Here is a 12,913-nt window from a genome sequence, read left to right on the forward strand (position 1 = left end):
AGTTTTAAAGAAACCAAAATACAAACATTTACATGTCTCTGGGATGCTGTTAACTTGCAATTTCTGAGACTCGTAATTGTGAATAACTTATCCTGTGCAACAGTCCTGAGGCGGTCCTGATGAGAGCCAGTTTCATCATAACGCTTTTGAAGGTGTTTGTGACTGTTCAGAAATCAATATTTGGAGGAATTACCCTGTTTTTTGATCACAGTTTTCATGCACCTTGGCATGTTCTCCTCCACCAGTCTTACACACTGCTTTTGGATAACTTTCTGCCACTTCTGGTGCTTTTTTTTTATATAAAAAAATGTTTTTTTGCCCAAAATGCTTTCAATGGTGCATTACTATGATAAAACATATTAATAATGTACTACAAAATATATATTTCTTAGCATTATAATAATTAGTCTAACAACAGTAAACATATAACCACATGAAACGTTGTAGGGAAAACACATTCATCTTCAAATCTAATTCTGTCGTGGGAATGTGAAAATTGGTTGCTTAATTTGGAAAATATTACTATACTTTATCTGAAATCATTTAGAACTTATTTAAAAGTCATAGATATTACTGTTTGCATAAAACTTCCCTTTTTGGCTTTTATTTTTCAGGTTGGGACCCAGGATTCATGTTCGCTTTAAAAGACATGGACTTTTGGATTTTGTCCACTTTTCTTCCTTTGTGTCAGAGCAAGTATGGGCAGGCGTGAGGAATTCCTCTGTTCCTCTCACTGTATAAGAAATCTACACGTTTATACTGACTGAAATGGTTTATTATGGATGACACTGCATTTGACACAGTAAAATCCTATATAGCAGAGATAGAACTGATCAGTAACAGAGTTTCATATAGAACGTTATCAACAGCTGAGAAACAAAAGCAGCTGTGCTGTAATGCTTTATGAATTCACCACCAGCACCACAAACATACAGTACCATTACATCATCACTACCATTACGGTAACACATACACACACACACATATGCACACACACAACCTCAGGTGGCTACTTCATAAATACAGTCAGTCAGAGCTTCTGAAAGGTGTAAATGGATGGAAGTCTTACAAAAATAGATTAGGGCTAGAGCATCTAGTGGATTGTGCAACACAGGAAATATCTTAAAGTGTCTTTTCTATACTTTTCTACACTGGACATTCTAACTGGTCTGCAAATAATGTTGAGTAGAAAAGTACATTCAGATTAAGTTGTGAAATGCAACATATGTTATAAATTTGTAACATGAGGCATAAAACAAAAAAGAAATGACTTATTAATGCTGCAAAATGTTCAACTACAGTTAGCAAAATAAAGCACAAAATAAATACAGAAATAAACAAAAGCAAAAACGGATAAACATTAAAATGCTCAATTAATGTAGTTCTACTATGCTACTCTCTCCGTTAGGACTATATGAATTATTGTCACTAGCTACTGTCGCTGTGTACCTAATGCATAAATATGGATTTTAAAAACAAGAAGAATGAAAATAAGAAACCATATGGACACAGGGGACTTAGGCAAGAAAAAAATCCTCTCCAGCTAATTATGCACAACACTTGTGCAAAATATCAAAGTACTAATAAAAGCTGCACAATTTTATGAATGTCAAGCTGCAGTGATTATAAATGCAACCAAAGAGGTATACGAAAAAAAAAAGTGGCTTTGTATGCATTTTACCCATTAAAGCATATTTGTAAAAGTGAATGCTTTTAGATCTTCCAACTGAATAGATCACTGGGAAAAATGAATCCTTACCAAAGCAAAAACATTGAAAATTGATATTTCATTTATTTATGAAGTGATAAATCTAGCAAATCACATTTGGGGCATAAACTTTAGCGACAAAAACTGCAGCCATCCATTGACTATAATTTTATCAGGCTTTCATATTGTGGTAAAGCAATTTGAGCAGTCTTTTCTTCTCAAAACTGCTTTAAATTCAAATATAATGGTTAGTTTTCAAACCTGAACTGCTTTGTTAAGGCCCTGCAACAGCACTTTTTGCTGTTTTTGTCAGGATTTCACAAATGTTTACCAGGACAAGTTCAGATCATGTATATACCACACAAATAAAGAGTCTAATTTTGTTTTCTGCTAAGCTGAGGCTGAAAAGATCTGCAGTTCTTGGATGTTCCCCTGGAACCATCAGTGACTTTCTTCATGAATTGCTGGCTTATTAACCCTTGGGAACATAATGCCTGACTGGCCACTCTGAAGGATTCACAACTGTTTCTAGGGCTCTCAGTTTAGAGATAAAAGCTTTGGTAAAGCACTAAATGTTGTTTTAACTCATTTCAGACTAATATATTTAAATAGCTTTATCTTTATGTGTTTTATGCTTGGCTATGCTTGCTTATAAAAAAATGGTGGCCATTTCACTCTAAAGTAATGAAAAACCTCTACAAATTAGCTTTATGTTCAGCATGGTTGGCTCATCGTCAATCAGCTAAACCTTGTTACAGATAAAAATTTCTTTGATTAATCATTGTCATGTCTGAGGGCCATTTTTGTTTTTCTCATGGGTAAGTGACATGCATGTTAGATAAACAAACAAAAAATGTTTTTGCCAAGGTTCCTTTCAGGAGATTTTAAACCAGTCACGTTGACAAATATGCAAAGCAAAACACGAAACCAAAAATTGGGCAAATATTTTTTTTTCACAGCACTCTGAGTAATATTCCTAACCACTGTGAAAAACATCATATCTGCTAATAGGTTTAAAGCCTTATGAGAAGGTAGATTTTGCTGAAGAGGAACTTAAAGAGTGTCAGCAATTCCAAAAAAAGTCCCCGTTAGTCCGTCTTGTGTTTCATTCTTTGGTCCCTTGCCAATATAGCGGTATAGCATCAATTACAAAACTGACTCTAGCTCCTTTTGTGTCCATTATAGTCCCTCGTTGCACTTGGTTGAAGTTTTCTATGGGGGAAGACTTCACTCATCCGACTCATATCTGTGGAAGAAGCAGAGAAGAATGATGATTAAGATAATAATAATTCTCACATGCACACAGTGAAACATTTACAAATGTCACCAACCAGTGCTGGCTGATAAAAACAGCACTGAGTATGTACAGTTAAAAACACACATGCAAACTGACCATATATTAATATATATTAATATATATATATATATATATATATATATATATATATATATATATATATATATATATATATATATATATATATATATATATATATATATATTCATTATATATTGCCCACAAATCTCTGGCATAACATATGAAAGTGTTTTGAAAGATCTGATCTGTGTCAAATTAAGACAAAAAGGTAGCACTCACCTCTGTAGTCTTTTTCTGAGATCCTTAATCTGGTCATTCTTCTTACTTAGGATTTCCTTCATGTTCCGATATGCAGCCGTCTGCTGAAACTTCTTTTCTAACTCCTAAATAAACAAACGGATGCATGAGTAAACAAATAAAAACACACACACAGAGCACTGCTGATTCCAAAACAGTAAAAGCAACAAAAAGTCAAATAATGTTGTGGTCAATCGATTAAAAAAGAAAGAACAGAATTCTATGATTAATCACACTTAATCACACCTGCTCTTAAGTGTTAAGCATTCACTAAAGAGTATTTAAAGTTGCAGTTTAAAGTTATTGGTTAGAATGTATAACTGCACCAAGCATGCTAAAAAGTACTTAGCAAGGACCCTATTGTATTCTTTTTCAGCTCTCTTCAGTTCTATTTCTGCATGTATTATTAATGAGTAGATAAAGCCTGAGTTTGCTGAGTTTTCTAATATCTTCATGTCCACAGTAGCTCTTCTATCAGCACCATTTGTTGGACACATTTGCTCAGGTCACAAGCCAAAGCTATAGCAGCATGAAAAAAGGTTGTGGGACTTAATCAGACAAGGTAAATAGAAAAATGAGTGCCACGCTAGTGTTTAAGAGGGACAAAAATACAGAGAGGCTGCTACTCTTACCAGGTTCTTTAAATATGGTTATGTGATTAATTTGCATAAAAAATGACCATCATTAACCTAAGCCTACGAAGAGTTCCATACCTTCTCAGCGAGAGAAAGCTGCTCCTGAACCCGAAGCAGGTCGTGTTTAGCTGAAACCAGGTTGTCCTGTAGCTCCTTCTGTGAGGCTACGTTGGCGTTCAGTGATTTCTCAAAGTCGGCCTGCATGGCTGCCACTGTGTCCTCCAGATTGGAGAGCTCCTGAGCGCACAATGCACGCTGAACAAGAACAGCAAGATGATATTTTTATTAAGTTTGTTAAGTTTTGGGTTTTAGGTTTAAAAACATCATTCTGCACATTTATGTTAACATCTCTTTCTAAAACATGCAAAGCTCATGCAGTACATACCCAAACGGTCCAGTGAGCAATGAATGAGGACAATAATGGAAATGATAAGAAACAAAAAAAATCAATACACCAAACAAAAATAACTGAACAACAAAATAAAAGCAAATGCCACATGAAAACATTTGTGGAGATCAAATACATTAAGACAACACATTACATTTGCCTTAAGTTCATACAGACCACCCTTCACATTCAAATGGTGAGGTTTTGAGGTGTTTTTAGAGTGGTGAATATGGGAGATAAGACCTTCTGGTTCAACACTAGTGTAGAAATACCTGTTGATCTCCCTGGATCTTCTGAAGGTCCTTCAGGGCCCTCTCAGCCTTGGACCGCTCATCCAGAGCACTCATGGCCTACAGCAAATACCAAGACATCGGGTATCATTAAATATAGTGCATTGGCTGGCTGACGAACCAAAACAGAGTAGAGCAGACATTTGAAAAGTAGGCCCTAAGGACTCCATGCTCTGAACAGGTTTTATTCTAGAAGACCTAATTCAAAACATTTAATGCTGCATTACATTTGAACTTGATGTCAGAATTATTTAGTGCATATTAGGACATTTTGACTGGAAAACGTCCACAAGTAGGATTTTCTAAAGGACAATATTAGAGTTAAGAATCCAAGATGGCTGCACTGCACATTAACAGTCGTAAAATCAGTAGTATTATATACAATTTATTAGCACTTCTATCTATTTGTGTCTCATTAAATCAATCATATGTACAGTACTGTATAACTTCTAACTGTGGACATGTTTTAATTTTATTTAGATGTGCAAAACACTGTATAATGCATGGTTATCAAATGGAATAATTAACAAAGTTAATGGGACAATGCTAAAATAATAACTTTATTTTGTTTGGATGCACCATTAAACACTAGTAAAGGTCTGTCACACAATTTTGGTAAACTCTAAAGTCTATAGATTTACTTAAAAGAGTTTCTTAAAAATGTTTGGAAACCGTTATCTTAATGTTTAAGTACAACATGTCATCCCCAGCTCCGACATCCAACTTCTGAGTTATTAGTTCATTATTAGTTCAATTCAATTCAATGTTATCATCATTATTCTGATACTGGATTGTACAGTTCAATGAACCCTGGTTAGGTCAGATTTTTTTAGTGCAGTAATAAATATATATTAGTTTAAGAAGTGGATAGAAATCTCAATCCAGACAATCACAACCTGGTCTAGTTTACAAAAGCATAATGTTTTACCTGGCTTTCCAAAGTGCGTAGCCTCGTCCTCAGCTTATCATTCTCCTCCTGAAGTCTAGAAATCTCCTGGTAATAAAAAAAGGGTAATCAGTTATCAGTACACGCACACAGAGGAAATACATGCTTTTGGTGATTCTCTGCACCACAGCATTGCAACTCTATTCAGATTCACCAGTTTCATTCTCTTTTTTTCAGTGACTGACAAATATCTCTCTTAGCCTCAAAACTCTATTGCAAAACTACCAATCATGCCAACCAAACTGATGGAGTAGGAAGTACTGAGAGAATGTTGTCCCCCTTCAATTTAAGTGTAAGAGAATCATAGAATTATTTACCTTGTTCAGTAGCTCAGACACTCCTCCCTCATTTAGTGGGGCTAACTTAGGTTTACTGGATTCCTGGTTTCCCTGAAAGACAAATAAATCAGCATTAAAATAAAACCATCACCCTTTGATTTTTGACTATTCTATTACTACAAAGGTTAGCATGAGCACATGTAACAAACATGTAACATTTTTACTATTTAGCTAACCAACTTGACTTAAATTTGTGCTGACGCTGTTGCGTGGCAACAAGTCACAAGTTTCAGATCACACATCAACCTGCAAAAGTTGATGCATAACACATAAAAGTTGATGCATATCACATAAAAAGTGTGATATCTGTATAAATGTGCTACGAGATTTAACCACAATATGAAACTGCAAGATTTTCTTCACAAGGAACCCTGTGTCTTTCTTAGTCTTTGCAGAGCAAAAAAGCACCCACCTTACTGTTGGATTTGAAGTCAGTTTTTTCAAACTCTGCTACTTGCTCTAGTAATTCTCTGTGTGAAAATACAAAAGGAGACAGAAGATCAGCTGTGAAGCAGATGAGGAGAGGAAGAAATAAACAGAACAATGGACTAAGATCAAAAAGTGTATGATCTGCTGTTCCTAGTGGTGTTTAACAGGGACAACTTGCTGAATATACCGAATTTATACTGCAATTGTGATACAAATTCAGTATATAGTGACACGATAAAGGAAAAGTCACAGGATAGCAGTATGAATTGTGATCACAAACTGTTACCTCAGGAGATGGTATGGGAACACCTGTACGTGTGATAATGATCAAGACAAAGCGACTCTAGCAGAAATTGCATTTAGTCAAAGTAAAATGTTGAAGTAAAAAATCATGATACTACTTTGAAGTCATATCATGCATATCACTAAGCATTTTGCAGTATACGAACAAAACACAATAGCCTATGCAGCTCTATTTGTATAGCCCACATGTAAATCCCTGATATTTAGATAATTTTTCTAAATGAAAATGAATGTAAAATAAATCCAGTCAGTTTACCAACTTAAAAACCTTCACTGATGGCTAAACTGTGACCTGTACATTAAATTTGGCCCATTGAGTTAATCTTTCCTTTCCTCTAACTCCAAAAACATACATATTTTTGTGTTATATACATTTAACTTAAATATTTTTCTAATTAACTTATTCCGCATCTTACTCGATTACTCAAACAAATGTAAACAAAACACTATGATGTGCCTGAAGGTACCTGTATTCAAATAACACCCCACATAGACCACAGTGCTCCCCCACCCATACCACAATGCTCCCCTACAGGTTTATTTCAAAGCTGTAGGAAACACTGCCTAGTAATATCAGTAAGTTGACTTTCTACACCAAAGATAAAATATAAATTGTAGTCTTTAGAGTTTATGCTGCTAAAAAAACAAATACACTGAGGCAAAACAAGATGCTATGAGTGTCCACAGCATCTTGAGAGCTGCTTCTTTCCATCTCAGGTGTAGAAACGTTTGGCAGTTACACATGTTGATGTACACCTCCTGCTGAAAACAGTTTAACACTTAAGACTTTGGTGGTAAGCACACCAACATTTCACTGTGTGTGCTTTGAGTGTGGTTTAATAAGACAGCCGCATATGTGGGGCCTGCACAGAAGGGCGTTTTCCCTCTGTGTGTGTTGGGGTAAGCCACGGTGAGCGTGTTCCTACGCTTTTGGGAAAGAAAAGGCCACTGGCCACATACACACACACATATACAAACACAAACACACAACTGTTTGCTGCTGCCTGGCTCTCTCTGATCTGTGTTTTCTTTTTTCTGTTGACTGGCTGTGATGTTCTCTTCAATGTGACGGTAACAAGGCTTTGGAAACCACAGTAACGTTAGATGTTCAGTTCAACGAACAAAGTTCACAACAAAACCTCAACATTTTGTGTGAAAAAGAAAACATGCCAGGGTTTTGGGAGGGTCACCTTATCAAACCTTCAACACATGAATCAGTTCTACACCTGGCAGTTATTTGCTAAGCCCAGCAAATTCAGACTCTAAACCATATCCTAGAACACTATTTTGCACTATTACTACAACTGTGAAATGCTTTACATACAGCTCTGGGGGAAAAAACACTTCAGTTTCCGAATCAGTTTGAGTAAAATAAACGTTGTAACTACGGACATTTCTCCCAAATTATATTTGCAGAAAATGAGAAATGGCTGAAATAACAAAAAAGATGCAGAGCTTGTAGACCTCAAATAATGCAAATAAAAAAGTTCATATTCATAAAGTTTTAAAGAGTTCAGAAATCAATATTTGGTCCCAGTTTTAAAGGATATTGGCATGTTCTCCTCCACCAGCCTTACACACTGTTTTTGGATATCTTTATGCCACTCCTGGTGCAAAAATTCAAGCAGTTCAGTTTGGTTTGATGGCTTGTGATCATCCATCTTCCTCTTGATTATATTCCAGAGGTTTTCAATTTGGTCAAATCAAAGAAACCTATTTTTAAGTGCTCTCTTACTTTTTCTAAAGCTGTATATAGACACATTTTGATATATTATATAGAATATAGTGTATAAAGTAATAGAAGGTATGACCGGACAAGAGACAGCGACTTACAGAAATTTGGATAAACTGCCTGGCAATAACACACTTCAGATAACTTCTCTGCTATACTATACTATACTATACTATACTACACTACATGTATACTATACATGCTGAGGCATACTATGTCAAATAATTTCTCTACAAGAGTGTAACTAGGCATCCTTCTTGGAATTATAATTATAGGCCATTTTATGGGTCCTCTCAAATATTCTGTTTGTTTATTAAATATGACCCAGATATATTATACAGACAAAAGCATTGGGACACCTGTTCATTCATTGTTTCTTCCCAAGGGTATTAAACATAGTTTGTCCTGTTTTTGTTTGATTAGCTGTCTCTGCTGTCCAGCAGGGTTTCCTGCAGCAGTATACAGGTAAGACTGGGTCAAGTGATGACTACAGGTATGTATTAAGGTCCCCATCCACTACCTCTGGGATGAACCAGAGTGACGCTTGTAACCCATAACTAATCGTTCAACATCAGTAATTTGCCTCACTAATGCTATAGTGGCTGTATACAATTCAATACAGTTCTATACAAATCTAATGGAAACAAAGACATATTTAAGAAATTTAGGACAACATTTTTAAGAGTGTTTAAAGTAATGCTGAATTAGTTTTTTTTTGTGGCCAACATTTCAATTATACTGTAAGTCATCACTGTAATGTGCCTTGATTAACATACAGATACCTCAGGTCCATATTTTTGGAAATATAGGTCATAGTTATATTTCTCTATAACAGAAATTAATTCCAAATCCTACTAATTGTGTACAATTACGTAAAAAGAAGTTTAAATATAAGCATTGCAGCATACATACAGATGTATTTATATTTGTATTACTCCATCATCAGGCAGCTTCTCATGAACCTTTGCCCAGATCATGAACTGTGTGGTTTTCTGCTGAAATTACTATGTGAGCTGCAGGGCAAGGAAGGATGTGGCTTTCCTTTGATTGGAGAGGGGGCATGGCTCCATGACCCGGTCAAACCTAGTGAAAGTTTCAGTGTTACACAGGGGATCAGGCATTCAGTACTGAATGAAGATTCTGAACTCTCACATAATAGGTTTCAGCTGTCAGTGAAGGGGGACCTTAGTGCAGAAAAGCAAAAAGGTTGGTAGGTTATATGTCATTAAGTGAGAAAAGGAGTAATACTGCTTCTTGTCTTCATGATGCTAGAAATTCTGATTAACCAGTGATTGGACATGTTGACCTTGATTCCATTTATATATCCAATGAAATTAGACAACATCGAAAAAGGTGCAAAATAAGCAAAACAGGAGCTTATATTGCTATTACAGACAAACTGTAGATTCTTATATTTGAAATATTTCCAGCATATTCTTTTCCATGTCTAATATTTCTAATTTTTTTACCCCAATATAACATACCACCCACCTGTTCTCCAACTCAGAGATATCAGTCTGCAGCCGAAGGTAGAACTTCTCAGCCTGGGAGAAAAGCTGGCGCAGCAGCAGCACGTTGGTGTGTGCCGTGTTAATCAGCTCCATCTCCACTTCCCCACGAACCACCACCTGCAGACCATCCAGCATGTCAGTCACCTCGTCCACTGTGAACGTCTCCTCTACAAGCCTGGGGAGATGAGTCAAGAGATTGAACAGGAAATTAACAAAACCGTATATTAGGTGGACAAAATAACTTGGTAAACGTAAATCAGCTAAACACACTCAACAGCAGGAGACTTGTGGCTTGTTACCTGCTGTCTTTGAGGTCCTGAAAACAGGAGTCAATAGTCTTGAGTCTCAGAAGCCTCTTTGAACGAGCAAAGCGCATGTAGTTTATTACCTCATTCTGGTGGTGCTCGTTAAACCCAAAATCAGCCTGGTACAATGATAAAACAGAAAGATGGATTAAAATAGCAATAAACTGCAGACCATAAACTGTAGTCCATTCGAAACAACATAATTCATAATTTTCACATTTATACTGCCTGGACAAAAAAAAAGCACCATCTGGATTTAAGAGACTCCTATTGGATAAGTACTGTATGATAAATATGTATGGGTGATTATGTTTCACCTGGCAAAATGTTATTTATGGTAGCAATGTGGTCGGAGTTAATGCAATTTAATAAGTAAGCAGACTCACGGTTCACCCATGAACATCAATTATATCTCTTTTTCTCATAATATCGACCACTTTGATAAGTAACAGACTGTTACACCCATTGCTTTATTGCATTTAATAAACATGCAGTTGAATGTAAGTGGAATAGTAGGTAAGGATCATCCAAATAAAGTGCTACTGAATCATGTATTGCACTCAATTAAATATTTAGAGCAGATTTCAAATTATTTAGAACATATTCTGAATCACTTTTGGTAAATACAGGACCATTCATAATAGTAATGTACTAATGTATTTATTTATAGTAGTAAGAGTGATGATTCATTCTTTCATTTATGGTAATAAGCGCTAATCATTTACTCCCAGGCATTTAAAACCAAAAATAGGTGCAGTTTTAGCTTAATACTGTATCTAACCACCTTTAGTCATAAATCTGTTCGTGAACTGCATATACAGCTCTGGAAAAGAATAAGAGACCACTTAAAAATTATGAGTTTGTTTGATTTTACCAAATTGAAAATTTCTGGAATTTAATCAAGAGGAAGATGGATGATCACTAGCCATCAAACCAAACTAAACTGCTTGAATTTTTGCACCAGGAGCTGCATAAATTTATCCAAAAGCAGTGTGCAAGACTGGTGAATGAGAACATTCCAATATGCATTAAAACTGGGATTAAAAACCAGGGTTATTGCATGAAATATTGATTTCTGAACTCTTTAAAACTTTATGAATATGAACTTCTTTGCATTATTTGAGGTCTAGAAACTCTGCATCTTTTTTTGCCATTTTGGCCATTTCTCATTTTCTGCAAATAAATGCTGTAAATGACTACTTTTATTTGGAATTTGGGAGAAATGTTGTATAATCACTTTAACTCAAACATATACATACAAATAGCAAAATCAGAGAAAATGATTCAGAAACTGAAGTGATCTCTTAATTTGTCCAGAGCTTTATATTCAATATAGACATATGACACATACAGTAGAGAGTCAGGGGGTGGATAGGTTCATAGCTAGCTGCATAATGCGATTAAATAAGTCAGCAGACTCATGTTTCACCCATGAACATTAATTATATCTCTTTTTCTTATAATATAGATAACAAGGCTGCTAACTCTAGCTAGCTAAGGCTGTCTATCTATTATTTGATAAATGACAAACTGTTACACTCATTATAGACTGTAGATATAGAGTAAAAAGGCTTTATTAATCTAGCTAACTGAATTAGCTTGCAGGTAGAGCATCAGGTAAGCCAGAATTCACTGCACAGTAACGTGTGTGCTGGCTAGCTAAGTTAGCCAGCTGGTTAAGTGGTTAATTAGCTAGCTATTGGCAGTTCTGAGCAGTAACATTACACACAGCTGTAGTTAATATGTTTTACTGTGTTAGTCAAGTTAACAGTTATATCTGATGGTATAAGAGGAGCTAGCCTAGCCTGCCCACTATAGCACAGCTAACCTGCCTGAGCTAAGCTAGCTGGATACTCACCATTACAGCAGGATGAACAGCGGCTGTGTTGCTCAGGGAAACTCAGAATATAAAGGCCTAAGAATGTAAAATAATCTAAAGGAACAGAAGTACAGAAAGGCACGGAGCTCTAAACCCAGCACTAGATCGGTCAGTGCTATCTGTCTCTGTGTTTACTGAGTGTTTGGGTGAATGTTAGCCGGTTAGCCGGGAGCTGTTGGGTTAGCTGTGTCGAGTTTGGCCGTCTGTTGCTCTTGGAAACGGAACAGCGTCACTGCGTTACTAACCAGCCGCAGCCGAGAGGAGAGGAGACCCGCCACCACCAGATGGCGCTGCATTGAAATCTCCTGATGGAGAGATACATTTAACTAATTTGTGAGCAGACATCTAGAGGTGCATCTAAAAAAAAATTAAAATATCATTGAAGAGTTACTTTATTTCAGTAATTCAGTTTGAAATGTGAAACTTATATATTACATACCGAGTGGTATTGTTCCTGATTTTGGCTTACAGCAAATGAAAACCCAAAAGCAGGCATCTCAAGTTGCAAAAAATAATTTTTTGGGAGGTACCCCCCAGACCTGGAAGTTGTTTGTGTATGCGTTTGTGCTCACTCGTAGGCAACTCTTTCTACATTCCGGGAGATTTTATCTGACTTTCGAGCATCAGGGAGCCATTATTGATATGCGGTAGTAGACTCCCGCAACTTCCAGTCAGCAAAAGTCTTGGCAGTGTGAACAGTGTGCCAAGTCCTGCTGGAAAATGAAATCCGCATCTCCAGATAAAAGTTGTGAGCAGAGGAAACACTGCACTTTTACATCAGTAAAAAGGAGTTTGGAGGAAGAGTGGAGAGAAACAGTTCAAGCTGCTTGAGGT

General features: G+C 36.2%; 1 protein-coding gene across 2 annotated transcripts; it reads right to left on the reverse strand.

Moving 5' to 3' along the window:
• Positions 1-753: 753 nt before the first annotated feature.
• On the reverse strand, positions 754-12,306 carry lztfl1 (leucine zipper transcription factor-like 1). Of its 2 annotated transcripts, none has more exons than XM_007258977.4 (10): positions 12,059-12,306; positions 10,195-10,319; positions 9,876-10,070; positions 6,333-6,390; positions 5,900-5,971; positions 5,565-5,630; positions 4,619-4,696; positions 4,037-4,195; positions 3,306-3,409; positions 754-2,954 (listed from the first exon to the last, which is right to left on the reverse strand). In XM_007258977.4, exons 1-10 carry the CDS (start codon positions 12,059-12,061, stop codon positions 2,936-2,938), a joined length of 879 nt encoding a protein of 292 aa, XP_007259039.2. In that variant the 5' UTR covers positions 12,062-12,306; the 3' UTR covers positions 754-2,935. The 2 variants fall into 2 exon arrangements, with proteins under 2 accessions (XP_007259039.2, XP_007259038.2); XM_007258976.4 differs by having other exon boundaries at positions 4,037-4,213.
• Positions 12,307-12,913: the final 607 nt, after the last annotated feature.

Source organism: Astyanax mexicanus, chromosome 1 (genome assembly GCF_023375975.1).
Source record: "Astyanax mexicanus isolate ESR-SI-001 chromosome 1, AstMex3_surface, whole genome shotgun sequence".
NCBI lineage: Eukaryota > Metazoa > Chordata > Actinopteri > Characiformes > Acestrorhamphidae > Astyanax > Astyanax mexicanus.

Coding starts and splice junctions, on each gene's coding strand:
- lztfl1 (XM_007258976.4), bottom strand. Junction 10,071..10,194: donor CAGGACCTCAAAGACAGCAG/GTAACAAGCCAC, acceptor TCATCTCCCCAG/GCTTGTAGAGGAGACGTTCA. Junction 3,410..4,036: donor AGCTTTCTCTCGCTGAGAAG/GTATGGAACTCT, acceptor TTGTTTATTTAG/GAGTTAGAAAAGAAGTTTCA.